Source organism: Pseudorca crassidens, chromosome 10, assembly GCF_039906515.1.
Source record: "Pseudorca crassidens isolate mPseCra1 chromosome 10, mPseCra1.hap1, whole genome shotgun sequence".
Taxonomy (NCBI): Eukaryota; Metazoa; Chordata; class Mammalia; order Artiodactyla; family Delphinidae; genus Pseudorca; species Pseudorca crassidens.
The window spans coordinates 57,704,878-57,732,772 of NC_090305.1; the positions used below are offsets into that span (position 1 = coordinate 57,704,878).

A 27,895-nucleotide genomic window follows, 5' to 3' on the forward strand; every position below is an offset into this window, starting at 1 on the left:
AATTTATGATGTTCTTGCTATCATAGATTCTGCTAACAGGAATTCAAAATGATTGAGCTATGTCCCTCTTGTAGTTTTTTAGTTCTTCTTAAAAAAATAGGGTTCAAAACTACTGCTTGTTGTCTGTGATAAGGATCATTTGTTCATAAGAAAATCTGAATTTCCCTCTCTAAAAGTGTAAGTTGTCCCATGTTTGGGGGAAAGGCACTTATGAGAGGAAGAGTACATGTGTGGAGCTGGGTGTACACAGAAGCCCCAGCTGGCTTGCTGCCTCATAGCTGTGGCTGGAGCAGCTGCCCCCAGTCCTCTCACTTGCTGTCATACCGACACAGCGCCAAGACGCTGGATGTCATCTTTCCTTCTAAGACACTGGATGCCATCTTTCCTGTTGATCACAGACTTTCTGCTTTTGTTAAGTTTCTTTATTGGCTTTATTTTTGTTCTGTTTTCCTCCCTCTAACCCCGTCCCCTTTTTCTTTGTGCTCTTTTATTACTTCTCTTCCCCTCTTCCTCTGCAGGAGAATCAGCGTATGCAGCAGAGAGTAGACACCATGACAAAAGAGGTGTTTGAACTCCAGGAGACACTGCTTTGGAAAGATAAAAACATTAGGGTATGAGATCAAATTGGGCATTGGCCCAAAGCTCATTGATGAGGAATAGACCAATGTAAATTTAACGTAGAGATTCCTAAAATTCTGTCCTTTGACTATTTTTAGAGCATTTATACAGAGTGAAATATGAATAAGCAGAAGACAGAAACTTCCATGGGAAAACCTAATCCTATGCCTGGAAAGAACTCTTCTCTCCAGCTGACTCTGGGCTTGTAAAACCTACAAGTAGGAACTTTCTAAGGAAGTTGTTCTTTATTTCCCCAGGATTTTTATGCAGAAACAGCCACAGGCATTTAATTCAAACTCTGTGGGTAATTTGATATCCTTACATTGTAAGAATTTGGATAAGAAGCAAAAGGATAGGGGGTGGGGGAAAAGTTATTAGCATCCCATAAATCTTTGGTGAATAAAATAGGAAGAGATTAAAATCATTTTAATTACGGAAGTGGATAGGAATGTAAGATTTGCTGGAGCTGCCAGACTATGATGTCACCTCTAATCATATCCTTGCAACTCCCTAAAGCAGGGGCCCAGATAAGGAAAAAGTCTTCAGTGCCTTTTTGCTAAACCCTTCAGGTAGATTCCAAGGACACTGGAGCTGAAAAAATCCCTGCCAGTTCATCCCATGTGGCCTTTTGACGGGCAGCCACGTACACCTCATGGCATATGAGCTCTCTGTTCCACAGAGGCTTAACTTGTCAGGGAAGGGCAGCGTGGAGGGAAAAGAGAGAAGGAAACCCTTGGCCTGAAGACATAGTTAGGAAGCCTCCATTCTACCAGAGGTTAGGTGGGGTAGGGAAAAGCTGGCCAAAATCCCCAAGAGCACCTGTGGTGGACAGGCGTGGATGTGAAGCCCTCCGGATCACACCCTCCATAGTTAGGGGCATTCTGGTATCCAGGTCATTTCACACCTCCAAGGACCCTATCCTCTCAATAGACACTTGGGAAACAAAATTACTTGTTAAAGTGTGGTAGACCAAGCAGTTTTGAAGAAAGAAAGCTACCTTTTAGAGTTTCTGCTGCTAAAATACCAAGTTCCTGTAATTCTGTCTAAAGCTGGAAAAACCTTCTGAGGTATTAATTAACAACTCGGTTAAGAGTTTTGAATTGTGACTGTGAACTACTGATTCTATTTAAATTTTTTACTTGGGAAATTTAAAATGAGACGTGAAAACTGTATAGCAAAAGCAGGTAGTTTGTAAAGTTAAGTTGAAATCTGGTCACTATTTAGAATGGGCTTCTTTTAGGATTTTACATAATTTTCTTTAGCACAGATCTGCAGCTCCATGATTTCTATTTTGTATAATTATCTTAGCATATTAAACTGATTATTTTGGACCAGCCATAGAAAACCCCCAAATCTCTCAGTCCAATAGCTATTCAAAATAAAACAAAAATTTTTTTCTACCCAAAAGATGTACTGATGGTTACAGTATAAATAATTTGACTTTTAAATTTTCCTGCTATTATTGAGTGAATGAGTGGGTATCTTCTTTCTGTGTAGCATATAATAACATGTTCTTTTGGCTTTTGTTGTTGTTGTTGGCACCATTTTTCCAACAGCATTTGCTTATTACTTAGTGTCTGTGTCACATTTATTTTAATTTTTTTTATTTTTTTATACAGCAGGTTCTTATTACTCATTAATTTTATACACATCAGTGTATACATGTCAATCCCAATCGCCCAATTCATCACACCACCACCACCACCACCCTGCTTTCCCCGATTGGTGTCCATACGTTTCTTTTCTACATCTGTGTCTCAATTCTGCCCTGCAAACTGGTTCATCTGTACCATTTTTCTAGGTTCCACATATATGTGTTAATATACTATATTTGTTTTTCTCTTTCTGACTTACTTCACTCTATATGACAGTCTCTAGATCCATCCATGTCTCTACGAATGACCCAATTTTGTTCCTTTTTATGGCTGAGTAATATTCCATTGTATATATGTACCACATCTTTATTCATTCGTCTGTTGATGGGCATTTACGTTGCTTCCGTGACCTGGCTATTGTAAATAGTGCTGCACTGAACATTGGGGTGCATGTGTCTTTTTGAATTATGGTTTTCTCTGGGTATATGCCCAGTAGTGGGATTGCTGGATCATATGGTAATTCTACTTTTAGTTTTTTAAGGAACCTCCATACTGTTCTCCATAGTGGCTGTATCAGTTTACATTGCCACCAGCAGTGTAAGAGGCTTCCATTTTCTCCACACCCTCTCCAGCATTTATTGTTTGTAGATTTTCTGTTGATGCCCATTCTAACTGGTGTGAGGTCTCACCTCATTGTAGTTTTGATTTGCATTTCTCTAATAATTAGTGATGTTGAGCTGCTTTTCATGTGCTTCTTAGCCATCTGTATGTCTTCTTTGGAGAAATGTCTATTTAGGTCTTCTGCCCATTTTTGGATTGGGTTGTTTGTTTTTTAAATATTGAGCTTCATGAGCTGTTTATATATTTTGGAGATTAATCCTTTGTCCGTTGATTCGTTTGCAAATATTTTCTACCATTCTGAGGGTTGTCTTTTTGTCTTGTTTATGGTTTCCTTTGCTGTGCAAAAGCTTTGAAATTTCATTAGGTCCCATTTGTTTATGTTTGTTTTTATTTCCATTACTCTAGGAGGTGGGTCAAAAAAGATCTTGCTGTGATTTATGTCAAAGAGTGTTCTTCCTATGTTTTCCTCTAAGAGTTTTATAGTGTCTGGTCTTACATTTAGGTCTCAAATCCATTTGGAGTTTATTTTTGTGTATGGTGTTAGGGAGTGTCCTAATTTCATTCTTTTACATGTATCTGTCCAGTTTTCCCAGCACCACTTATTGAAGAAGCTGTCTTTTCTCCACTGTATATCCTTGACTCCTTTGTCATAGATTAGTTGACCATAGGTGCATGGGTTTATCTCTGGGCTTTCTCTCCTGTTCCATTGATCTACATTTCTGTGTTTGTGCCAGTACCATATTGTCTTGATTACTGTAGCTTATAGTATAGTCTGAAGACAGGGAGTCTGATTCCTCCAGCTCCATTTTTTTCCCTCAAGACTGCTTTGACTATTTGACACACACTATTTTGTGTCTCCATACAAATTTTAAGATTTTTTGTTCTAGTTCCGTAAAACATGCCATTGATAATTTGATAGGGATTGCATTAAATCTCTAGATTGCTTTGGGTAGTATAGTCATTTTCACAATATTGATTCTTCAGTCCCAGAACATGGTATGTCTCTCCATCTGTTGGTATCATCTTTAATTTCTTTCATCAGTGTCTTATAGTTTTCTGCATACAGGTCTTTTGTCTCCCTAGGTAGGTTTATTCCTAGGTATTTTATTCTTTTTGTTGCAGTGGTAAATGGGAGTGTTTCCTTAATTTCTTTCAGATGTTTCATCATTAGTATATAGGAATGCAAGAGATTTCTGTGCATTAATTTTGTATCCTGCAACTTTACCCAATTCATTGATTAGCTCTAATAGTTTTCTGGTGGCATCTTTAGGATTCTCTATGTAGTGTTTCATATCATCTGCAAACAGTGTCAGTTTTACTTCTTCTTTTCCAATTTGTATTCCTTTTATTTCTTTATCTTCTCTGATTGCCATGGCTAGGACTTCCAAAACTATGTTGAATAATGATGGCGAGGGTGGACATCCTTGTCTTGTTCCTGATCTTAGAGGAAATGCTTTCAGTTTTTAACCATTGAGAATGATGTTTGCTGTGGGTTTGTCATATATGGCCTTTATTATGTTGAGGTAGGTTCCCTCTATGCCTACTTTCTGGAGAGTTTTTATCATAAATGGGTGTTGAATTTTGTGAAAAACGTTTTCTGCATGTATTGAGATGGTCATATGGTTTTTATTCTTCAGTTTGTTAATATGATGTATCACATTGATTGATTTGTGTATATTGAGGAATCCTTGCATCCCTGGGATAAGTCCCACTTGATCATGGTGTATGATCCTTTTAATGTGTTGTTGGATTCTGTTTGCTAGTATTTTGTTGAGAATTTTTGCATCTATATTCATCAGTGATATTGGTCTGTAATTTTCTTTTTTTGTAGTATCTTTGTCTGGTTTTGGTATCACAGTGATGGTGGCCTCATAGAATGAGTTTGGGAGTCTTCCCTCCTCTGCAAGTTTTTGGAAGAGTTTGAAAAGGATAGGTGTTAGCTCTTCTCTAAATGTTTGATAGAATTCACCTGTGAAGCCATCTGGTCCTGGACTTTTGTTTGTTGGAAGATTTTTAATCACAGTTTCAATTTCATTACTTGTGATTGGTCTGTTCATATTTTCTATTTCTTCCTGGTTCAGTCTTGGAAGGTTATACCTTTCTAAGAATTTGTCCATTTCTTCCAGATTGTCCATTTTATTGGCATAGAGTTGCTTGTAGTAGTCTCTTAGGATGCTTCGTATTTCTGTGGTGTCGTAACTTCTCCGTTTTCATTTCTAATTTTATGAATTTCAGTCCTCTCCCTCTTTTTCTTGATGAGTCTGGCTAATGGCTTATCAATTTTGTTTATCTTCTCAAAGAACCAGCTTTTAGTTTTATTGATCTTTGCTATTGTTTTCTTTGTTTCTATTTCATTTATTTCTGCTCTGATCTTTATGATTTCTTTCCTTCCGCTAACTTTGGGTTTTGTTTTTTCTTCTTTCTCTAATTGCTTTAGGTGTAAAGTTAGGTCGTTTATTTGAAATGTTTCTTGGTTCTTGAGGTAGGATTGTATAGCTATAAACTTCCCTCTTAGAACTGCTTTTGCTGCATCCCATAGATTTTGGGTTATTGTGTTTTCCTTGTCGTATGTCATGTTTTCATTGTCATTTGTCTCTAGGTATTTTTTGATTTCCTCTTTGATTTCTTCAGTGATCTCTTGGTTATTTAGTAACGTATTGTTTAGCCTCCATGTGTTTGTGTTTTTTACATTTTTTTCCCTGTAATTCATTTCTAATCTCATAGTGTTGTCGTCAGAAAAGATGCTTGATATGATTTCAGTTTTCTTAAATTTACTGAGGCTTGATTTGTGACCCAAGATGTGATCTATCCTAGAGAATGTTCTGTGCGCACTTGAGAAGAATGTGTAATCTGTTTTTGGATGGAATTCTTATGAATATTAATTAAATCTGTCTGGTCTATTGTATCATTTAAAGCTTGTGTTTCCTTATTTATTTTCATTTTGGATGATCTGTCCATTGGTGTAAGTGAGGTGTTAAAGTCCCCCACTATTATTGTGTTACTGTCGATTTCCTCTTTTATCGCTGTTAGCAGTTGCCTTATGTATTGAGGTGCTCCTATGTTGGGTGCATATATATTCATAATTGTTATATCTTCTTCTTGGATTGATTTCTTGATCATTAGGTAGTGGCCTTCCTTGTTTCTTCATTTTAAAGTCTATTTTATCTGATATGAGTATTGCTACTCCAGCTTTCTTTTGATTTCCATTTGCATGGAATATCTTTTTCCATCCCCTCACTTTCATTCTGTATGTGTCCCTAGGTCTGAAGTGGGTCTCTTGTAGACAGCATATATATGGGTCTTGTTTTTGTATCCATTCAGCAAGCCTGTGTCTTTTGGTTGGAGCATTTAATCCATTCACATTTAAGGTTGTTATCAATATGTATGTTCCTATGACCATTTCCTTAATTGTTTTGGGTTTGTTTTTGTAGGTCCTTTTCTTCTCTTGTGTTTCCCACTTAGAGAAGTTCCTTTAGAATTTGTTGTAGAGCTGGTTTGGTGGTGCTGAATTCTCTTAGCTTTTGCTTGTCTGTAAAGCTTTTGATTTCTCCATCGAATCTGAATGAGATCCTTGCTGGGTAGAGTAATCTTGGTTGTAGGTTCTTCCCTTTTATCACTTTAAGTATATCGTGCCACTCCCTTTTGGCTTGTAGAGTTTCTGCTGAGAAATCAGCTGTTAACCTTATGGGAGTTCCCTTGTATGTTATTTGTCATTTTTCCCTTGCTGCTTTTAATAATTTTTCTTTGTCTTTAATTCTTGCCAATTTGATTACTATGTGTCTCGGCGTGTTTCTCCTTGGGTTTATCCTGTATGGGACTCTCTGCGCTTCCTGGACTTGGGTGGCTATTTCCTTTCCCATGTTAGGGAAGTTTTCAACTATAATCCCCTCAAATATTTTCTCTTGTCCTTTCTCTCTCTCTTCTCCTTCTGGGACCCCTATAATGTGAATGTTGTTGCATTTAATGTTCTCCCAGAGGTCTCTTTGGCTGTCTTCATTTCTTTTCATTCTTTTTTCTTTATTCTGTTCCGCAGCAGTGAATTCCACCATTCTGTCTTCCAGGTCACTTATCCGTTCTTCTCCCTCAGTTATTCTGCTATTGATTCCTTCTAGTGTAGTTTTCATTTCAGTTATTGTATTGCTCATCTCTGTTTGTTCTTTAATTCTTCTAGGTCTTTGTTAAACATTTCTTGCATCTTCTCGATCTTTGCCTCCATTGTTTTTAAGGTCCTGGATCACCTTCACTATCATTATTCTGAATTCTTTTTCTGGAAGGTTGCCTATCTCCACTTCATTTAGTTGTTTTTCTGGGGGTTTATCTTGCTCCTTCATCTGATACATAGTCCTCTGCCTTTTCATCTTCTCTACCTTTCTGTGAATGTGGTTTTTGTTCCACAGGCTGCAGGATTGTAGTTCTTCTCTCTTCTGCTGTCTGTCCTTGGTGGATGAGGCTATCTACTTGGCTTTTTTTTTTTTTTTTTTTTTTTTTTGTGGTACGCGGGCCTCTCACTGTTGTGGCCTCTCCCGTTGTGGAGCCTCTCCCGTGTCTCTCCAGACACGCAGGCTCAGCAGCGACAGCTCACGGGCCTAGCTGCTCCACAGCATGTGGGATCTTCCTGGACCAGAGCACAAACCCGTGTCCCCTGCATCGGCAGGCAGACTCTCAACCACTGCGCCACCAGGGAAGCCCTAGGCTTTTTTTTTAAATTAAACTTTTTAAAAATGTTTGAGGTCATTGTAGGTTCACATGCAATTGTAAGAAATAATACAGAGATCTTGTATGCCCTTTATCCAGTTTTCCCAAAATGTAACATCTTGTAAAACTATAGTACAACAAGTGTATTGACCTTGATATAATCAAGATGCAGAACCTTTTCATCACCATAAGGGGTCCCTCCTGTTGCCCTTTTACAGCCATATCTACTGCCTCCCCTTCACCATCCCAGGTGCTGGCAACTGCTAATCTGTTCTCCATTGCTATAATTTTGTCATCTTAAGAATGTTGTATATGGGATCATACAGTATGCAGCCCTTTGGAGTTACATTTTTTTCACTCAGAATAATTCCCCTTAAGATTCATCCAAGTTGTTTCATGCATCAGTAGTTTGTCCCTCCTTTGACTTAAAAGAAATTTTTTTAATTGTGGTAAAGTCCAAAAAAATAACAGAAAATTGACCATTTAAATTTAAATGTCGAGTTTGGTGGTATTAAGTCCATTGACATCCTTGTGCTACCTCACCATCATCCATCCATAGAAACCTTTGCATCTTGCAGAACTGAAACTGCCCATTAAATAGCAACTCCCCAATTTCCCCTCCTCCAGCCCCTGGCAGCCACCCTTCCACTTTCATTTCTATGAATTTGACTACTCTTGGTACCTCATAAAGTGGAATCATACAGTATTTGTCTTTTTGTGACTAGCTTATTTCACTTAGCATATATCCTCAGGGTTCAGACATGTTGTAGCATGTGTCAGAAGTCCTTCCTTTTTAAGAATGAATAATATTCCAATGTATGCTTGTACCGCATTTTGTTTATCCGTTCATCTGGACGCTTGGTTGCTTCCACCTTTTTACTATTGTGAGTAATGCTGCCGTGAACATGAGTTTGCAAAACTCTCTTGGTGATTTCTTTTGGGTATGTACCCAGGAGGGGAATTGCTATATTATATGGTAATTCTATGTTTAATTTTTTGAAGAACAGCCATACCGTGTTCCAGTTCCATAGCAGCTGCACCATTTTATCTTTCCACCAGCACTGTACAAGGATTCAAGTTTCTCTACATCCTTGACAACGCTTGTTTCCTCTTTTTTTTTTTTTTGATAGTAGCCATCCTAATGTGTGTGAGGTGGTCCTCCCTTGACTTTTAGAAGACACATTTTTAAATATGATCTGTGACTACCTAATATATCACTTGTCTCTAGGAGCTTCATTATCAAGATTTAAATTTAGTAACTCCATGAAGGAACATGGCCATTATTCTCATATTAAAGTTCAGTTATCTTTAGTTCTTTCATTGATCCTCGTGGTCGTACCTCTAGTGTAGTTCTGAGCACCCAGTGGTCATGCGTATAATCAATACATATGAAGGGCTTGTATATCCCTATAGCCCAGAACAAGGCTCACTCCCATTCTGACTAAAGATATTTGTGCCTGTATGTAATTATAACCTGTTGTCCAAAAGTTCAGCCTTTAGGCTTCTTGACACTAGAATTTGAGGTTAGGTCAGGGGTAAAGAATTACTTAGATCTCCACAAGCATGTACTTTTTACCCTAAAAAAAAAAATCTCTAGGAACAATTATGGAATACAAACACAAGGGTAGTGATTATATGGTCAGGTAATACAGAGGATTTCAGATCCAGTGTGAATACATTTGGTCCAATTATAAGATACTTCAGTAGTCCTCAAACTTTGTGGTGAAATGGAAGGATTTGCAGGATGTATTTTATTTTCCCATCCATAATTATGGGAAGATGAAATTTAAAAGTCCAAAAGTAAAGATAAAATCTGCTATTAGATTGGGAAGAGGAGCAAATGGCATGTACTAGCATTTGATAGAATTCTGGGTTTCAAATTGGTCTGTTCCTAACGGGTCTTTTATCTCCAGTGGTGTTTCTACAGAGCATGTTGTGACAGTGGTTGCTGACCCAGTTATGTGTGGTGACGCATGGCACGACTATGCACACAGATACCATAACCCAAAATAGCCAACGCAGCAGAGATGAGAGTGGCTGTCAGTAGATGGGAGAGTATTGCTTGGGCTTTGCTGTCCTAATGTTACACTTGCTAGTAATGTAATGGAGTGTTAATACTAGCTTGGAGTGGTAGAGTAAATGCCTTATGGTGCTAGAAACGCAGATTGTTAACTTACACACAGACTGTAGACACACAGTATGAATGTAAATTGTTGACAGGAAGTTAGATGTTCATGTTGCAGTTTGGGCAGGTAAGGAATAGGACTTGCCCTGTGAACTACTTTTCCAGTACTATCTGGGATGACAATAAGGGAACATAATTGTGGCCTTCATGGGGCGACGATAGATAAAGAGTACGCAAGGGCTTTGGAACCAAAAAGAACTGGATTCATTTTCTGGCTTTACCAGTTACTGTGACTTTGGGTGAAAACGTAGCCTCTCTGAACCTCAGTTTTCTGATCTGTGAAATGGGCATAAGGAAAGTACAGGGTATATAAGGGAGAAATTAAGTTAAAAATATATGAGAGAAATTATATGTATATTTAACACCTGGAGCTACACAAATGACAGTTGCTATCATCCATTATTTACTTATTGGTTGGAAAATAGGATTATAATGATTTAAAAAGTTGTCCAGCTATTCAGCAGTCAGTAACGAAGCAGTTAGCCCACTTCTAAACTCTGTAAACCAAGAGGAAAGTTACATGTTGTAGTTTAACTTCTTACATTAATGGGAATGCTGGTAGAAAACATTAAATATAGGAACAAATGTGCAGAGAAAGGCTTTTTCAAATAGCGCAGCTGTCAGATACCTGCACAGACTGCTTATCCTGGGTGGGTTCTGAAGTATGGGGTATTTTATTACACAGAGTAACAGTATGTCATTGTTGACCAAATGTGTGTTCCTGCTTCTGCACCACTGTCCTGAGCTCTTGACAGTGTGAGATTTAGGCAATGGTGGGAAAAATGGAAGCCAGTCTGGCTTTTCCTGAGCCTTGCTTGCATCTTACACACTGCAGGCAGGGTGCTTGACACTGAGTACTCCTTTCAGCCTGTGCCCGTAGGATGCTGCTGTTATTTATCCCCTTTTCCAGTGAGGAAACTGAGGCATAGGTCAGTTAATAGGTGCCAGGACTCAACGTCCTGTTTCCAAACCCATATTCTGCTACCTGCCATAGGTGGACTATATTTATTTTGTCAGTATTTTTTTTTGGTTTTTCACATTTTGAAGGTATATCAGAAAACCAAATAACCGTTACTTAGTTATTATTTTGTTAATTAAATTAACAAAAACAGATCCTTGAGAATTTTTGGGGGGGGGAGATTAGCTTTTTTTTTTTTTTTTTTGCGGTACACGGGCCTCTCACTGTTGTGGCCTCTCCCGTTGCGGAGCACAGGCTCTGGACGCGCAGGCTCAGCGGCCATGGCTCACGGGCCCAGCCGCTCCGCGGCATGTGGGATCTTCCCAGACCGGGGCACGAACCCGTGTCCCCTGCATCGGCAGGCGGACTCTCAACCACTGTGCCACCAGGGAAGCCTGAGATTAGCTATTTTTAATTAAGCAGTATCTGAGGGATATTTTACCATACTCCTGGAGAACTATTACTACGGCCAGTGTTTAATTAAAATACCTGTATATATACTGGTTGTTTTCCTCCAGAACTAATTTTTATTTTTTAAAAAATCAGGTATATTCTTGAATATACTTTAGTTTAACATGAAACGTGGGTTTTTTCGTCTACCAAACAAACGTACTTAGGAGGTTTGTAAGGAAGACTTTATTTTAGTATTACTAAATGACTGAAAAAGAAAGATTTGTTTTCTTGCCTGATGTGATAAGCATGTTTTGCCAAATTTATGCACGATTAACCACTTACTATTAAAACTTTCTTCTGGAGATAGATACCCATATAACTGTGTATTTCCTCCCATATCTAACTGCTTGTTTCCAAAGCTTTTAATGCTTCCTTGTCTCCTATGCCTTTATCTTTTTTGAATTTGAATTAGGTCCTTCTCTGCTACCTTTCACTTGCTCTTTTTCTGTGCCATTCTTTCTCTTGCTACCCTGTCTAAACCAGGCCCTAGAGAAACAGAAAGAATACATTGGCTGCCTTAGGAGTGAGCGGGACTCGCTCAGAGAGGAGCTGGCCGAGCTGAAGGCAGCAATGGAGACGGGAGAGGTACGTGAGCTCCCCCGCGCGCCAGGCCCTCACTGCTTTGTTCCTCCTTCCTTCCGTCCTGTCCTCTTTCCAGCCTGAATACAAAGCACAGTGTTCACTCCTCAGCCCAGATTTGGTAGGTGTGAGTCCTGTCTCTGCAGAGCTAGATTCCGTGTAGCTAGTGCTGACCAGGTGTTCCCGTGGCAGGCATGTGTTGTCGCAGGGTCAGTCGCCTCACTGCCATGTCCTCCTTCCCTGGGGGCCGTTTTTTGTGATGGTGGGTTTCTTCCTCTCTGCAGAAACATGGCTTAGTCATCATCCCCGACGGCACTCCCAACGGCGACGTCCACCAGGAGCCAGTGGTCGGAGCCATCACTGTTGTGTCTCAGGAAGCCGCTCAGGTCTTGGAGTCGGCAGGAGAAGGGCCACTGGGTAAGACACCGCCACTGTATTGACTTGGATTAATGCTGTCCTCTTGGACTTCCAGCTTGTTCACATCCTCTCTTAGAAAACAAAAACACACCAGGTCTGTCTGAGCCTTATCTAGATCCCTAACGGGAAGAAATCTGGGCATGCTGTCTTCAGACATCCTTGACCTTGGGAAACCAGCATTGGGGTCATTGACAGGCAGTAAGTGTAACTGTAAGGCCCCTGGTTGGAAGCACTGTGGGTGTATACATGTTGCTTTTTCACTTAAATACAACCTTCTGCAAAGAGATAATCTAGCACATCCGTCCGGGGGAACCAGTGGGCTGGTCGGCAGCTTCCAGAGTACGTGTAAGTTTCTTCTTCCTGGAGCATCTGGTTTTCTGTCCTGCTACTCATGCCAGGATTCTGTAGCTCTTTGCCACTGCATTTCTTAAGGCAACAAACAGACGACCAAGAAGATATCAGAGGAGTGTTATTCCAGAGCAGGGCTTCTGAGCCTCTTGAGGGCTAAGCCTCTTAAATTTGACCCCTTGAGAACCTAATGACACCTGTCTCAGGAAACCACTCAGATGCCCATCTATTGCCTCCACTAAGATTCCTATTCTAGAGAAGAAGAATGGCACAAGTAGATACTGTATCATCAGCTCACTTTTGTATTAAAAAATGATCGTTTTTTCTTCTTTGTCTTATTTTCATATATATGTAGGTTTCCTAGAAGAATAGATATAATATAAAGGGGGGCGGGCAGCCAAAAAACGTTTTAAAGGGCACATTCTCTAACGTACAGAATTCTGGAAGTGTAACTGTCGAGAACTTTGATAAAGCAGAGGATGCCGGCGAGGTGAGTGAGAGCTGCCGTGGGGAATAGACTGAGTGTACAGCCACGGGCAGCTCAGATGGTTTTCTCTGCCTGATGGGAGGTGCCGAAACATTTGGCCATGACCTTGGTGGATTGTGGGGAGTGCTGGCTGGGTGTCAGGTGCTTTTGTAAAAAACTCATCTGTAGGTGTCCCCTCAGTCCAAGGGGCCTTTTTTTTTTTTTTTTTTTTTTTTTGGCGGTACACGGGCCCCTCACCGCTGTGGCCCCTCCTGTTGCGGAGCACAGGCTCCGGACACGCAGCCTCAGCAGCCATGGCTCACGGGCCCAGGCGCTCCGCGGCATGTGGGATCCTCCCGGACCGGGGCACGAACCCGCATCCCCTGCATCGGCAGGCGGACTCTCAACCACTGCGCCACCAGGGAAGCCCCAAGGGGCCTATTTTAATGCATGTTGGGAAGAAGCAGCCCTCCCCTCTGGCCAGGAGCAAGCCCTAGCAGTCCTGCTACCAAGCCTCAAATGGCTCTTTTGGGGTTTTTTTTTGGTTTGTTTGTCTTTTTAAGATGTTGGGGGTAGGAGTTTATTAATTAGTTAATTTATCTTTGCTGTGTTGGGTCTTCGTTTCTGTGCGAGGGCTTTCTCTAGTTGCGGCAAGCGGAGGCCACTCTTCATCGCGATGTGCGGGCCTCTCACTATCGCAGCCCCTCCTGCCACAGAGCACAGGCTCCAGACGCGCCGGCTCAGTAGTTGTGGCGCACGGGCCTAGTTGCTCCGCGGCATGTGGTATCCTCCCAGACCAGGGCTCGAACCCATGTCCCCCGCATTAGCAGGCAGACTCTCAACCACTGCGCCACCAGGGAAGCCCCTCAGATGGCTCTTGACGGCACACATCTTAGAGTTGGTCCCCTTCCCTCCCCCAACTAGCTTCGTGGGCCTCTGCTTCTTCCATCATTGTGTTCCTCTGTTTTCTTTGCTCTAGCACCCCTCTCAGGCCCATTCTTAGTCCCTGCCTTCTCTCCCATAGTTTGTTTTCTCCTGCTAAGGGCTTAAGAGCCTGTGGGAGTACCCTTGGCTTTGAGTTGTCTATCTACTGGTAAAACTTGGAAATTTTTGAAACAAGGAAATGATCTTTGTACTTCATTTTGTCTTCAGATGGAAAATCACTGCTCTTGGGAGCAAATATTGTATTTAGTGCCCTGATAAATATCAGTTGTGTGGAAATATGTGTTGAATAATTAAGTACTTTTCCTTTCACCATTAAAGCCTTCATGTCTTGATATTCAGAGCTATGAACTGTTTATCAGATGTTTGCCGTTTGTGAATTTGAAGAATTATTTTAAATTGTTTATGTACTACAACATTACAAATTTTTCATTTGTTTTAGATGTAAGGCTACGAAAACTTGCTGGAGAAAAGGAAGAGCTACTATCACAGGTAAAGGTATTCTTCTCATTGGAAGGGGATGTTAATTGTAACTGACTAAATCATATGGTAAAATGTTAGCAAACTAAAATGTACACTAGAAAGAAATGTGCTTGTTTCAAACATCATTACTCAAGTAAGAGTTGAAGGATAAAAAGATAATTCATCTTTGTTGTCTCCTGTTCTTTAAAAAAAAAATTAAAGGACACGAAGTTTAAGGAGTCAAATAGTTTTAAAAGCCTGTTCTGAAGACAGAAGTGCCCTGCCCTGCCCTCTCCCCACCTCCAGCCCCAACCATCCCTTTTGCTTCCTTTAGCTGATTCTTGTGGTGTGTACCGCCCTTGTATGCTTCTATATAACATGCTTATGTTGCTTCTTGATTGTTCTGTTTAAGGCTACTCTGTTGACATCCCTCTATGGGACGTAAGGATTTATCTTTCCTTCATCCCCTCTCCCTACCACACGCATGTATACTTTCCATTCCCACATCCTCCTAATAAAGGAGCAGTGAGATTCCAGTCTGTTTACGTTATCAGGACTCTGTAAACACTGCTCACAGTGGAGCCATGGAACATTCTAGGATTCATCTCCTTCACAACTCCTTAGTTCGCCTGAAGTTAGTATTGTGGTTTTTCTTGTCATTTGCTTGGTTTCCTATGTATTTGTTACTAATCTAGCTGCAGACTCTCCAATAGTCGTTTCAGTCCACTCTTGGTGTTTTCAGATGCATCAGGTATTCCCTCAGTTCCATCTCTTTTGGTTCTTGGTGCATCTGACTCGCCCCTTGTGAACTTAGAGGCTCGCTCCCCCGGGACAGAGACGTGACCACCTTTCACCATCATCTAGAGTTTCCTTTGCCTGTGCTTCAGGCTGGAGCAGCATCTTATGCCTCCCTCCTTCTGTGTCCATTCTCTTATTCTGGTACAACCCCCAGTAGCTTCCTGAGGAAAGAGTTTTGGGGCTGTAAATTTTTCTTAACTTTGCAGGACTGAAATGCCTTCATTTTGTCCTCTTACTTGATTAACAGTTTGATGGGGGTATAGAATTCCTCATTGTAATCATTTTCATTCTTTTTTTTTTAACTTCTTTATTGGAGTTAATTGCTTTACAATGGTGTGTTAGTTTCTGCTTTATAACAAAGTGAATCAGCTATACATATACATATGTCCCCATATCCCCTCCCTCTTGTGTCTCCCTCCCACCCTCCCTTATTCCACCCCTCTAGGTGGTCACAAAGCACTGAGCTGATCTCCCTGTGCTATGCGGCTGGTTCCCACTAGCTATCTGTTTTACATTTGGTAGTGTATATATGTCCATGCCACTCTCTTACTTCGTCCCAGCTTACCCTTCCCCCTCCCCATGTCCTCAAGTCCATTCTCTACATCTGCATTTTTATTCCTATCCTGGCCCTAGGTTCTTCAGAACTTTTTTTTTTTTTTTTTTAATAAATTGCTTCGTTGTCTTCTGGCCTCCTGCACGGCTATTGAGAATTTCAAGGACATTTTGATTTTTGATCTTTTGTCTATGACCCGTTTTTCCCTCTCTGGCAGCTTGTACCATACTCTCCTTTCTCCCTAGGGTTCTCAGATTTCAGTGATGTGGTTTGGAGTTTTGCGTGAATGCATTTATTGTGTGTGCTTCTCCAGGCACATGTAGCTGCATAGATACATAGGCATGGAGTGGGTAGAGAGATTTTACCAGGTGAGCATAATAGGGCAGAGGAGGTGAGGGCTTGTGCGAGAGAGTGATGATGACGGACCTGGAGATTAAACTGGGTAAGGAGGTTTGAGGGAAATCCAGGAAGATATCAAGGCACAGCAGAGAGAAGATGGAAACAGTGGACTATAGGTGCCAGTGGGGTTGAAGGATTTTTGGAGTTGGGTCCAGAGGGAATGAGCTGGAAAGATCAAGAGTAGTGGTTAGAGAGAAGATACATGGAACTGAATTCAGTAGGGACTGCTGTTGTCTAGTGGTGAGATCTAGTATATGACGGTGGGAGTGAGAGGCTGAGGGCAAGGTGGGATACGTGGCAAGATCCTTGCTCCAGAAACTAGAGATCCGTTGTAGGAGAGATCACACTTAGATGTATTTTGAATTTGCCAACAATTAAGGCAGGAGTAGCCTGGAGATCATGTGAGTTAGGAGCTAAAATGGTGACGAAAGAGTGGGGAGATGGCAATGATGAGGTGGGGTTAGTACTTATAATCTGAAGCGATGCGATTAGGAACTGCATTAGGAATTCAGGGAGGCTAGAGGGAGAAGAGTTTGTGACAGCAAGGAACGCAAGAAGACACCTGATCCATTCTCAGGCTCAGGGAGAGGTGGGCTGAAAGGACAGCCAGGCTGCAGAGGAAGCAGGCCCCTCAGGGGAGGGCAGGTCTCTATTAGAGCACCGATGGGGTAATGGGGATGCACAGAGAGGGTGGAGGATAGTCCAGAGGGTGCAGTGCAAGAGTGTCAGGCTTTGGGAAAGGTTAGGAGATGAAGACAGAGTAGGGCTTGTACCGGGCCTTTTGGGAAGGAGTGCAGGAAAAGGGACGACAAGCCTTTTCGAGATGGACATTGAACAGGAATGATTGAACAGGAATGATGGGGATGATGAGATTAGTCCCGGTTGACCCGAGGCAGATAGTGATGTCATGGTTGAAAGGGCAGAGTTGTCTGGGAAGCACAGATTTAGTCCCAGTGCTGAGCTCACCCTTTCTCCATCAGGGGAGGGGCAGACCTGGTCGGAGTGCTGAGCTTTCCCTTTGACCCCTGTGGATGGAGCCGAGGACAGCTGGGGAAGCCACCTGGAACTCTGAGCACGCAGACTCACCTTTGACCCCTGATGATGAAGGACGCAGGAGGCGTGGGGACGCTTGATCTTGGTCCGGAGGTGGCCCGCTGTAGGAGAGGGCAGACTTGCTCTGATTTGTGCTCCTTCCTCGATCTCTGATGATAAGAGTTGTAGGCATTTGGAGAAACATGACTTTGATTTGATTTGGGGGTGGCGAGGGGGATCAGACCTCGGGACAGATATTGTTTCTCTTCTGTTTTTCCATCCCTTTTCGTCTCATTTGTTCTGCTTTCTAAAAGATATTCTCACCGTTATCTTCTCATTTTTATTGAGTTTCTATTTCTGCAGTCATTTCAAGGATGCAGATATTTTCCCTTATCTCAGAGGGTATTGATAGGCTGGTTGGTTTGCTTCCTGATTCTTTTTTTCTATCTGCATAGTTTGTTTCCTTCCAGATGTTCTTTTATGTACATTTAGTTGGTCTTCAGTTTAAAAGTAGAGGACTAAAAAGCTGGTGGGCAGCTCTGAGCCTGTGGGTAGGGCTCGTCCAAGTTTCTGTGAAGCCTGGTGTGGCTGGGTGTCTTATTGGGAACCTTAGGTGTGGTTATGTTGGTCTTTTATTTTAGGCTAGTCAGAGAGTTCTAAAGAGAGAGATCCCGTCCTGTGCCTGAGCTACAGTCCTAGCTGGGTGTGCAGTTTGGGAACTGAGGGTGGACCAGAGGCCTCAGCATGCAGTTCATTTCTGTCTAATCTTATTTTTCACATGTGAGACTCTTGTCTCCACCTGGGCCTTCTTTTCTCCCAACCCAAAGTCCCTCCTAATTTTATTTTTTAGTTTATTTTATAAATTAAAAAAAAACCTTTATTAGGTTATAACTGGCATAAAGTAAGCTGCACATACTTAAAGTGTACAGATGTACATACCTATATTAGTTTCCAAGGGCCGCCATAACAAAACACCACAAACCGGGTGGCGTAGAATAACAGAATGTCCTCTCACCTCACAGTCTGGAGGTGAGAAGCTCTGTGTCAGCAGTGTGGGTTCCTTCTGAGGCCTGTGATGGGAAGTCAGTTCCAGGCCTCTCTTCTAGCTTCTGGCATTTTGCTGCCCATCTTTGGGGTCCCTTGGCTTGTAGATGACATTCTGTCTTAGCACATCTTCCCTCTGTGCCTGTCTGTCTCTTCATGTGGCATTCTTCTTATAAGGACACCAGTCATATTGGACTAGGGGACTAGGGGCCCACCCTATTCCAGTGTAACTTCATCTCAACTAAGTGCCTCTGCCGTGACTGTTTCCAAATAAGGTCACATTCTGAGGTACTGGGGCTTAGGACTGCAAAATACGAATTTGGGGGGACAGTTTAACTCACAGCAATACCTGTGAAACCATCACCACCATCAAGATGGTGAAAATATCCATAACTTCGCCAAAGTTCCTGTGTCCCTTTGTAAACCTTCCTTCCCCTCCCACCTCCCTCCCTCTCTCCAGGCAACCACTGACCTGCTTTTTGTCCCTTCAGTTTGCATTTTCTGGAGTTTTTCACGCAGCATATACTCAGTTTGAGATTCACCTTGTTGCTGCACGTATTAGTAGTATGTTCCCTTCTTTGGCTGAGTAGTAATTCCATTGTATAAATCGACCGCAATTTACTTATCTTTCTCTTGATGGACATTTCAGTTGTTTCTTGTTTGGGGCTATTAATGAATAAGCTGCTATGAATGTCCTTTATTTTGGGTAAAATAAGGTAGATTATGTAGCTGAACTCAAAAATATATTTCCAATTATTTCTGTATACAGTTTTTCTAAATAAGAATATTTAACCTAACTCTAAACAAGAAACCTCTAACTGCCCATGAATTTTCCATTTTTAATAAAAAATAACAAAAAGAAACTCCTAAGATGTACTTTTCCACAGACCTGCACAAATAATAAAATATGGCTGTTTTAACTGGGACACCTGGTCCTGGAGCTTGCTCCTTTTGATAATTAGCTCGTAGCTGATCTCCAGCACCTGAGCACAGCGTGCCCCATGGCAGGCACTCCAGGAAACAGTTTCTGAATGAATGATTTGTGGCCTTATTCTAAGATGTGGACACCAGGCCAAGCATCTGTTTCATTTGAGAGACTGGATCTCACGCATAAGCCTTTACTTCCTCTTCAGATTAGAAAACTGAAGCTGCAGTTGGAGGAGGAACAGCAGAAGTGCTCCAGGAACGATGGCACAGCAGGTGACCTGGCAGGACTGCAGAATGGCTCGGACCTGCAGCTCATCGAAATGCAGAGTAAGGCTGGGGCCGGGCCTCCACTGACCCGCGTGGGGCTGTGTCCGGGACGTGGTTGTGAGCAGGCTGTTAGAGCCTGCAGTTCTGAAGACTGGTTAGTTCTCAGCTGGACTAGAAAAGCCATCCTGGTCAGTCATGGAACTGAAGAGGTTTCTACTAGGCTGTGTGCTTCCTGGGGTGACAAGGCCTGAGAGGTAATGCTCTCCCCACTTCCTGGCAAAGTGATTTCTAGAACATTTTGCAAATAGTGACATCATGACACTATCCTTTCCACATCCCCGGGTCATCTGTAAGCACCCTTCCTAATGACATGTTTTTCTATGGAATTTATCTTAGATAACTGGAGGGGAATATATTTGGAACTAACTCACACTACTCTGGAGTAGTTTCAGAATTTTCCCAGAAGTAGTCTTGTTAACCCAAATTAATCTTTATTAGATGGAATTTAAACCAAGGCCACAAAGTAAGCCTACTCAGTTTACCCAAATTATTTCAGTTGTTCTGCCTTTCTACTTTTGACCCCATATTATTTTAAAGTGCCTACGGTATTCACAGTAATCCCCACAGCGGGGAGATTTTAGCAGCCATTCATATACAGTTAGATAATGTATAATCACACAGGGGAGACACTTATTTTTCCAATTTGAATAAGGCTTTTCTGATAACTTATTTTAAAATAGTGGTTATTCCATGGCCCTTTTATCTAAATATTCTGAGTTAGGGCAAATAGACAAGCTTTTTGAACCAGGCTTATTAAAACTAACTTACTGCTATTAACTTTTGAGGTTAGTATCATTTCCTCTATTAGATGTCAGTTGGAACCCTTGTGATATAGTTCAAATATTTTGTTCTAGAAATACCGATTTGGAGTGGAGGGTAGATGAAAAGAGGGGCATAACAAAAGGTAGGTTGACTAGTTAGGAGGTTGTGATAGTGACCAAAACAGTCCAGTGGCCGCCAACAGTCTTAGAAAGAGGGCAGTGCACAGATTTGTAAGAGTTTGACCTAAAACAGCAAATTCAAAAGGAATCATATTGAGGAGGAATGGGTGTGCATTGATGTGTGACATCTTCCCAGAGCAGGCACCACGACAGAGCTGGCGTCTGTGGCAAGCAGGGCAAGTGACCGGGGTGGGGCTGTGACCCAGGTGAGCAGAGCAGGGCCAGGCAGGGCTAGGCTGGGCCGGGCCTGGCATGTAGCGACAGAAGCAGGCAGCTCCCCTGCACCGGAGGCCGGGACAGGAACCTGGTGACTCTCAGTTCTGGACAGCTGCCTTGTCTGTAAGCATGGTGTTTGGGGATGGAATTTCAGAACACGCATGAAATAAATGGCTGAGACCAGGGATTTATACTTTTGAAAACAGGAAGGAATGAGTGGTTTGGTGAGAAGGAAGCAGCACATTTTGATAATAAGTTGCTGGAGTTAAGAATTAAAAAACAGTATCCTAAAGCTTCAGTTCTAGGCCCAGAAATGGGAGTAGTTCTCTTTCGCTACCAGAGATGGCTTTTGGGGAGAGGCTTTTATAACCACATTAATTTTAGGGTGACAGTAATTATCCAATTAGAAAAACCTTTTGCATTAAAGATTATGTAGGTAGTTTTAACCTTAGTTTTATGGAAAAGTAGAAAAGTTCTTAAGTAGGGTAGATTTGGTTTATCTCCTGCAAACCTTATGATTCCTATTACAGTGTAATTAGTTCAGAGTGATTTTTGTTAAATTTGGATTGCTGGAAGTTTTCTCCCCCAGCATTTCTAAGCTTCTCATTTTAAATGGTTTGCTTCTTAGGTCAGATATACAGCTAACGATTTATAGCTCTATCCTTAACACATTATCACAACATATTACTGAAAAGCATTTATTTTCAGTAAATATTAAGCATACATTACGTGCAAAGCACTTGGCTAGAAACAGAGGTAGATTCAAGAAGCCAAAACAGGGCCCCTGTCCTTACATATCTATATAATGTTAGGAAAGCATGATGTCATAAAAGAGAGTCCAAAAAAATGCAACAAAGGAAGGAGAAGCTCGAGTTAACTAAGGAGAGTCATGAAGGAGGTGAAAATTCAGCAGGACCTTGAGCAGGACCTTAAAGGTTGGTTAGACTTAGATCAGAGGTGGGGAGAAAAGGGCACTTGGGCTGTGGGGGGGAGCAGGATACCTGGGGAGATGGGAAGGTGTAGGGCTGGGGGCAGGGAAACTGGAGCGGGGGGGGGGGTGGCCTGGTCCCGTGGGCACAGAGGCTCCCTGGGCCCTGGGGCTGCAGGTAAGGTTGGCAGGGGCCCTGCTGCGCTGACAGGGCTCCTTGCTTCAACCTCTACCTGCACACATCATGGTGTGAAGAGAGAATTTTCTTCTAAAATGCTGTTGCAACACAAGTGCTAGAGCTTCTCATAGCATAGATGCGCCAGAACCTGTGGTGCAGGAGATACCGCAGTTGCCTGTGTGCATGTGTGCTTTGTCTTCTTCCTCTGCACAGTCCTCTCCTGTACTGCAGGGGGCCTCACTACCTCACGTTCACACCTTCACCTCTGTGAGATGGTTTATTATTCTCTTCTGTTCTAGGAGATGCCAACAGACAAATTAGTGAGTACAAGTTTAAGCTTTCAAAAGCAGAACAGGATATAACCACCTTGGAGCAAAGTGTAAGTCCTTCTTGTGTACGGTACCAACACATCTGCTTCCTGCATCTTAGTGATTAACCCCGTGAATGCCTAGGTTTTTTGAGCTGCCTTTGCAGTTGAATCTCTATAAAAGCTCTAACGTGGAAAAGCCAGCGGAGAACACCTGATAGGGCATTTCAGCCTTTTCTATGAATGAATGAGACTGAAGCTATAATTCTGTTTCTTGTAGCTATTTCAAGAGCCTTCAAGAAGATTGTAGTTTATAACATAATCCCTTATTGTATATTTCAGAAAGTCTATCGGGGAGTCTCCTCCTGCGATGTTACTATGGCTTTTAAACAATATGGTTGTCGTAAAACTTAACGTGGGAAATTGGCCCTATTATGACACTACAGCTGTCATCCTCTCTAGGGACAGTTCTAGATGTATAAATAGCAGTCGAGTTCTGAGAGGACCTCTGACTCCCCGAGGGGACTTGTTAGTGTTAGATTCTTGGAATCTGTCATGACATTGTATTTCCATCTTGGCTGCAAAAAAGTGGTGGTTCCTAGTGCCAGCACCAGAGGCCTGTGTTCTCATATTTACAGATCAGCCGCCTGGAGGGGCAGGTGCTGAGATATAAAACCGCTGCTGAGAATGCGGAGAAAGTCGAGGATGAACTGAAAGCAGAAAAGAGGAAGCTACAACGGGAGGTACTTGCTTTTATTATGCTTCTTGGAATACTTTCCTAAAAAGAAAAAATCCTTTGGAGATAAATTCTTTGCTGCATAAGGAATTTAATCCTGGCTCCAATCTTAGTGAAACAGCAGTGGAATCACTGTTCTGTGTTGGTTTCTGACCTACACAGTGACTGCCATTTACTTTTATGTTTTGGTCAGTTAGTTAGGTAATAAGAAAAAGGAGAGTTTTTATTTTTGTTTTAGATGAGGTCTGTTTCTCCAGCTTCTCTATGTCCTCTCTGTGATTAATGTTCAGCACCGTTGGTTAACACCTCTGGCTGCCTGAAAAACAAACAACGCAACTGCAGGATCGCATGCAGTGCTTCCACTTCCCAGAAACTGGAGAGGAAAGTAGCGCTGGGTTTCGTTTTTGACCATGTGAAGTGACCAAGGTCTTCCTGTCTCCAGTTACGAACAGCACTGGACAAGATCGAGGAGATGGAGATGACCAACAGCCATCTGGCCAAGCGGCTGGAGAAGATGAAGGCCAACAGGACAGCACTGCTGGCCCAGCAATAGGGAGGCCGCCCTGCTGCCCGGGCCCCGCCTGGAAGGACTGATCTTTCGTCCACTCAAACCCCTTTCAGGACTGTTTGAGCTTTGTCGTTAAAATAGCCACCTTTGTATTTTATAATTTATGAGAGAATGAAACAGGTTTGAATCTTCATGAATGAACACTTCGGATTTTGTTGGTAGTTTGATTCTAGACTAAGAATTGGTCCATGCCGTTATTATTTTTTATTTCCATAATTTTAGAATCAAGTTTACTCACCATTTTTCCCCAGCTGCCTCAGTGACTGGGCACTCGGAGGCTTTGGCACGGGTTCTGGAGGACAGCGATTCAGCGCTCACCGAGGTACTTCCTGGAGACCTCAGAAAACACAAGTGCCTTCTCCACAGTGCAATTCAGACTTCAGTGATCTCCAGTGGTCAAAAGACATTTACCCTTAATATCAGGTAGCATTTATATTTTAGTGAAGAAACAAGTTCACAGGTGGGGAATATATGTTTCACTCAAATTTATATGTTTGGAGGAAAAAGCCTTTTTTTGTAAGATATTTAAATTTATATAAGAAAATGTTAGAAAAAGATATGGGGAGTGTATATAAAACTTGCTTTATTGCATGGGGCAGGGGAAGTCCAAGGCCTGTACTCTTAAAGTAAGAGTAGGGTCCTTAGTCTTCACATCAACTGTGCTGTATCTTGAAAAGTATTTCATCTGCTGCTCATCTGTGGAATGAAACCTCAGACCAGCCCGATGAGGGAGGGAGGGAGGGCAGGCCAGGCCAGGCAGGTGGGAAGTCAGCCTGAAGATTCTATTAAATATACCCTTTTGCTGACTACAGTTGGCTACTGACACATTCATTTTCTTAGAGGAGCCTTTAAAACTAGTCATTGGCAATCATGCCCGCCTAGCTCACCCCTCTTTTCTCTCCTTAAGGAAAAATAATCTGGAATATAGAATTTCTTTTAAGAACTTCAGTTTCATCTTTAAAGGCACCCAGTTTGAGGATTTTATCATCGAGTCGTAGCCATGTTACAGTATTTGTGATTCTCTTTTGCGCTCAGAATTGAGGTGGTTTTATGGAAATGATTATTGTATCTTCAGTGTGTTTACACGGAAAAAATATGGGGGAAAGTCTAATGCATTAAGGCCACATAAGATAAAATTAGACTTGAAACTAGGTAATAAAGTTAACTTAAATATGAATAAAATCTCTAATAATTATTCCCTTCTTTAGAATAATTAGCTCTTTGTGTTTAAAACATGGAAACCAGGGGCTTCCCTGGTGGTGCAGTGCTTAAGAATCCACCTGCCAATGCAGGGGACACAGGTTGGAGCCCTGGTCCAGGAAGATCCCACATACCGCAGGGCACCTAAGCCCATGCGCCAGAACTACTGAAGCCCACGCACCTAGAGCCCATGCTCCGCAACAAGAGAAGCCACCGCAAGGAGAAGCCCACGCACCGCAACGAAGAGTAGCCCCAGCTCGCTGCAACTAGCGAAAGCCCACAAGCAGCAACGAAGACCCAACACAGCCAAAAATAAATAAATTTTAAAAAATAAAGTAATTCAGGAAATTGGTTTCCATATTTTGAGATGATTTCCTATAAGTTTTCTTTCAGTTGATGTGTGGGAGTGGGCAGTGACGAGGCATGTTCTGAAATGCAGATTTATCCTAGAATCCCATACATACCTGGAACTGAAACATCGTGTAGTCCACCTCTTGAGGCCTTGGAAATCCCTCTTCCTCTCCACCCACGGTCACTCAGCCTGTGCTCCTCCTGGAGCTGTTTTGTTGTCAGTCTTTTCCAAATGGAATGGTTCCACTTCTCGTAAAATAGACTCTTCTCTTCTTTTCCACAGAACTTTCTTCACTGAGCCTTGTAATCTGGACTTTACCTCAAAACTATAGGCATTCTTCCTCCCTGTGCTGACTGCACATTTCTATTAATGCAGGCTAATATTAAGGTAGCTTATTTTAATGGTACTTACAGTTTCAGTTTGTATTTTTACAACACCCTTCAAACAAGAATACCTAGAAATTCCTTTATCTTAAGCTGGTAGTATTGATAGCCATTAACAAAGTGAGCTAACTTAAAAACTCATGCCTGTTTTGGACTGGATAAGAACTATTTTCTTCAAATTTTTAAATTAAGAATAAATTAATTAGCTTTGGTTACTGAAGGTACTAATAGAGTGACTACGCAGAAAGATGAATTGACAATGTCATCAGCACCTCTTATAGGTTCAGGACCTCTTTTTTAAAAAGGCACCTGAACCAACATAATATTTATCACCTGATATTAGAAATTCACCAGAACACAGAAAGAATCGAATCAATGCATGATCTATAAAGTCTTTAAGGCCCTTTTAGAATTCTTATCAGACGTCCAGGAGGCTTTCAAACTACTTTTGGGATTCTTCAACACAATCAGTATACACTAGGTGAAAATGGATCTAGGAAAATTTCAAGTGTAATGAAATTAAATAAAAAACCATGTTAGGACAAATTTGACTATTTATTTATAGTCAATCCACCATGCATGAAGGAGTGCTACTAGTTAAAATGCAGGTGTGAGTTCAACCTACCGATGTCGGGATACAGAGGAAGAACGACCCATCCCAGAGGCCATAGACGACCATAGTTAACACCTCTCGAAGACTTTATATAGATCGGGCAGGTTAGCAAGCTGCAGGATGTTTCCATCTTCTGTGAAATGTTTCGGAGGCAGAAGGTGTGAGCGGAAGGCTTTATAGACGACATGCTCCACAGTCCACTTCCAGGGGTTTGGAGTAGAGCTGGGCACTTCACTCTGAAAGAGACATGTTAGATGTTCACATCCCAGTCTACACTGGTTTCCTGGCTGATGTGCACTGGGCCTGGAGAGTCTTGGTGGCTTATAATAGGCTGTGTGACCTAATGCTTGTGAAGTATCTTTTCTAGGCCAGCCTCTCAGGGATCCTACAGGCCTGAGCAGAGAGATGAGATGGAAGAAAAGAATCAGTGGTGGCTTTCATGATGCTTCCTCCCATAGAAACTGTTACCATTCAGGGAGAGTGTGTTTACTGTAGCAGGATCTAACATAATGTTTGGATGGCAGTAGTAGGAAGTACATTCTGTAATTACCACTAAATTTGGAGTCTCAATGTAGTTCTATTTCCCAAAAAGCTCCACAGGTAAGAAATGAAAAAATAAATGAGGATTATTTTACTCCACCCTTCCCCTCCTACATCTAAGCCTTAGGCTGCCTCATGTAAAAGAAGATGTTCTTTCCCATCCACCCTTCCTCACCTTGAAGTCAGTGTTTCCAATCAGACAGGATACTCTCAGCACAGTTTGGTAAGTGTGCTATCTTGCCGCCTCCATTGGAATGAGATGGTTCCAGGGGCTCTGGCCAACACGACCTGGGACTGGATCTCCGCTCCACCACCCACAGGCTCTGGGAACCCTTGAGCACCCGCTGAAACTGTCCCTTAGCTTCCTCACCCATGAAGCTGGAGCAACAGCATGTCATCTCAGAGGAGGACTAGGAGCAATCACCGAGCCAGTTACGTGTATCAAGTACCCACCCTTCCATTCTTACACTGCAGGCAGGCCTCAGTTTACTGCACTTTGCAGACTGTTGCGGGGTTTTTTCTTTTCTTTTCTTTTTAAACACATATTGAACGTTTGTGGCAACCCTGCATTGAGCAAGCCTACTGGCTCCATTTTTCTAACAGCATTTTTTAATTTAGGTATATACACTGGCTTTTTAGAGACAGTGCTATATACTGTACACTTAACAGACTACAGTATATAGTATAAACATAACTTTTATATGCACTGGGAAACAAAAAAAATTGCGCAACTAGCTTTACTGCAGTGGTCTGAAACGGAACCAGTAAAATCTCTGAGGTACTCCTGTATTTCAAAGTCCCCTCTCCCCAACCCAGCCAAACCCTCCGAAATAGTTGTGGATTGAAAGAGCACTGTCATCTGACACAGAAACATGAGGAACCCAGGCTGACCTTCCGTAAGAGCTGGGGCCCTGACCCAAGTACAGCCGTGTCCTCCTGGCACAGCAGTGGTCAGAGGCAGAGTGAGGCACAAGCCGAAAGAGACTGGGGAGACTGACCCAGAACCTGAAGGCTAAGGCTACACACTTCCGGGCTCACAATGGGAGATACAGTCCACCCACTAGCCCTGAAACTTCCCATTTCTCACTGCGATGGCTTGTGCTTGTACATCTGACAGTGAGGTCACTCTGGAGGCACCTTCTATATTTCAGAAGGAAATAAAACTCGTAAGAGCTGACCACTGTGTTTGAAGCTTACATGCAGCGGATCCTAGGAATTTAGAGAGGGCAAGATTGTGCCCCCAGTCCCGGGCACCAGTGCGCACCCTCATACCTGCTGGCCTGAGAGGGTCGACTCCTCAGACACATACTGCTTCCGGATGGAGTAAAACATCGCACATTCTTTACCAAGGCTTTCAAAACATTCCTTTTCATCATCCCAGTTCACCTGCTCCAAAGAGAGAATTCAATACCTCAACATAGGTACGTGCTTTAAACACATTTCATTTCTAAATGGAGATAACAGACAACTTAAAAACTAAACGTGACTTTTTAGGCATTAAAGCTGTAAGTTGG

At 42.1% G+C, this 27,895-nt stretch overlaps 2 protein-coding genes across 25 annotated transcripts in view; one reads left to right on the top strand and one right to left on the bottom strand.

The window, feature by feature from the left end:
- The window catches only part of LRRFIP2 (LRR binding FLII interacting protein 2), a 118,777-nt gene extending 93,926 nt beyond the window's left edge, over nucleotides 1–24,851 (top strand). For 17 of the 23 annotated variants that reach the window (XM_067753723.1, XM_067753722.1, XM_067753725.1 and 14 more), the window contains 8 exons: nucleotides 519–611; nucleotides 11,609–11,710; nucleotides 11,989–12,121; nucleotides 14,320–14,369; nucleotides 19,299–19,419; nucleotides 21,982–22,061; nucleotides 22,628–22,732; nucleotides 23,168–24,851. In XM_067753723.1, the coding sequence (XP_067609824.1) occupies nucleotides 519–611; nucleotides 11,609–11,710; nucleotides 11,989–12,121; nucleotides 14,320–14,369; nucleotides 19,299–19,419; nucleotides 21,982–22,061; nucleotides 22,628–22,732; nucleotides 23,168–23,278 (795 nt within the window). In that variant the 3' untranslated portion in view covers nucleotides 23,279–24,851. The remainder of the gene's footprint in view (nucleotides 1–518; nucleotides 612–11,608; nucleotides 11,711–11,988; nucleotides 12,122–14,319; nucleotides 14,370–19,298; nucleotides 19,420–21,981; nucleotides 22,062–22,627; nucleotides 22,733–23,167) is intronic. The other 6 variants (XM_067753730.1, XM_067753743.1, XM_067753742.1 and 3 more) reach the window with 2 other exon arrangements.
- A 913-nt stretch (nucleotides 24,852–25,764) lies between these two features.
- Nucleotides 25,765–27,895, bottom strand: part of MLH1 (mutL homolog 1) — a 51,470-nt gene continuing 49,339 nt past the window's right edge. Inside the window, exons 18-19 of one of the 2 annotated variants that reach the window (XM_067753721.1) lie at nucleotides 27,654–27,767; nucleotides 25,765–26,077 (exon numbers count right to left, since the gene is read on the bottom strand). In XM_067753721.1, coding sequence (XP_067609822.1) covers nucleotides 25,910–26,077; nucleotides 27,654–27,767 — 282 coding nt within the window. In that variant the 3' untranslated portion in view covers nucleotides 25,765–25,909. Of the gene's footprint in view, nucleotides 26,078–27,653; nucleotides 27,771–27,895 lie in introns of both variants that reach the window. The other variant, XM_067753719.1, reaches the window with a different exon arrangement.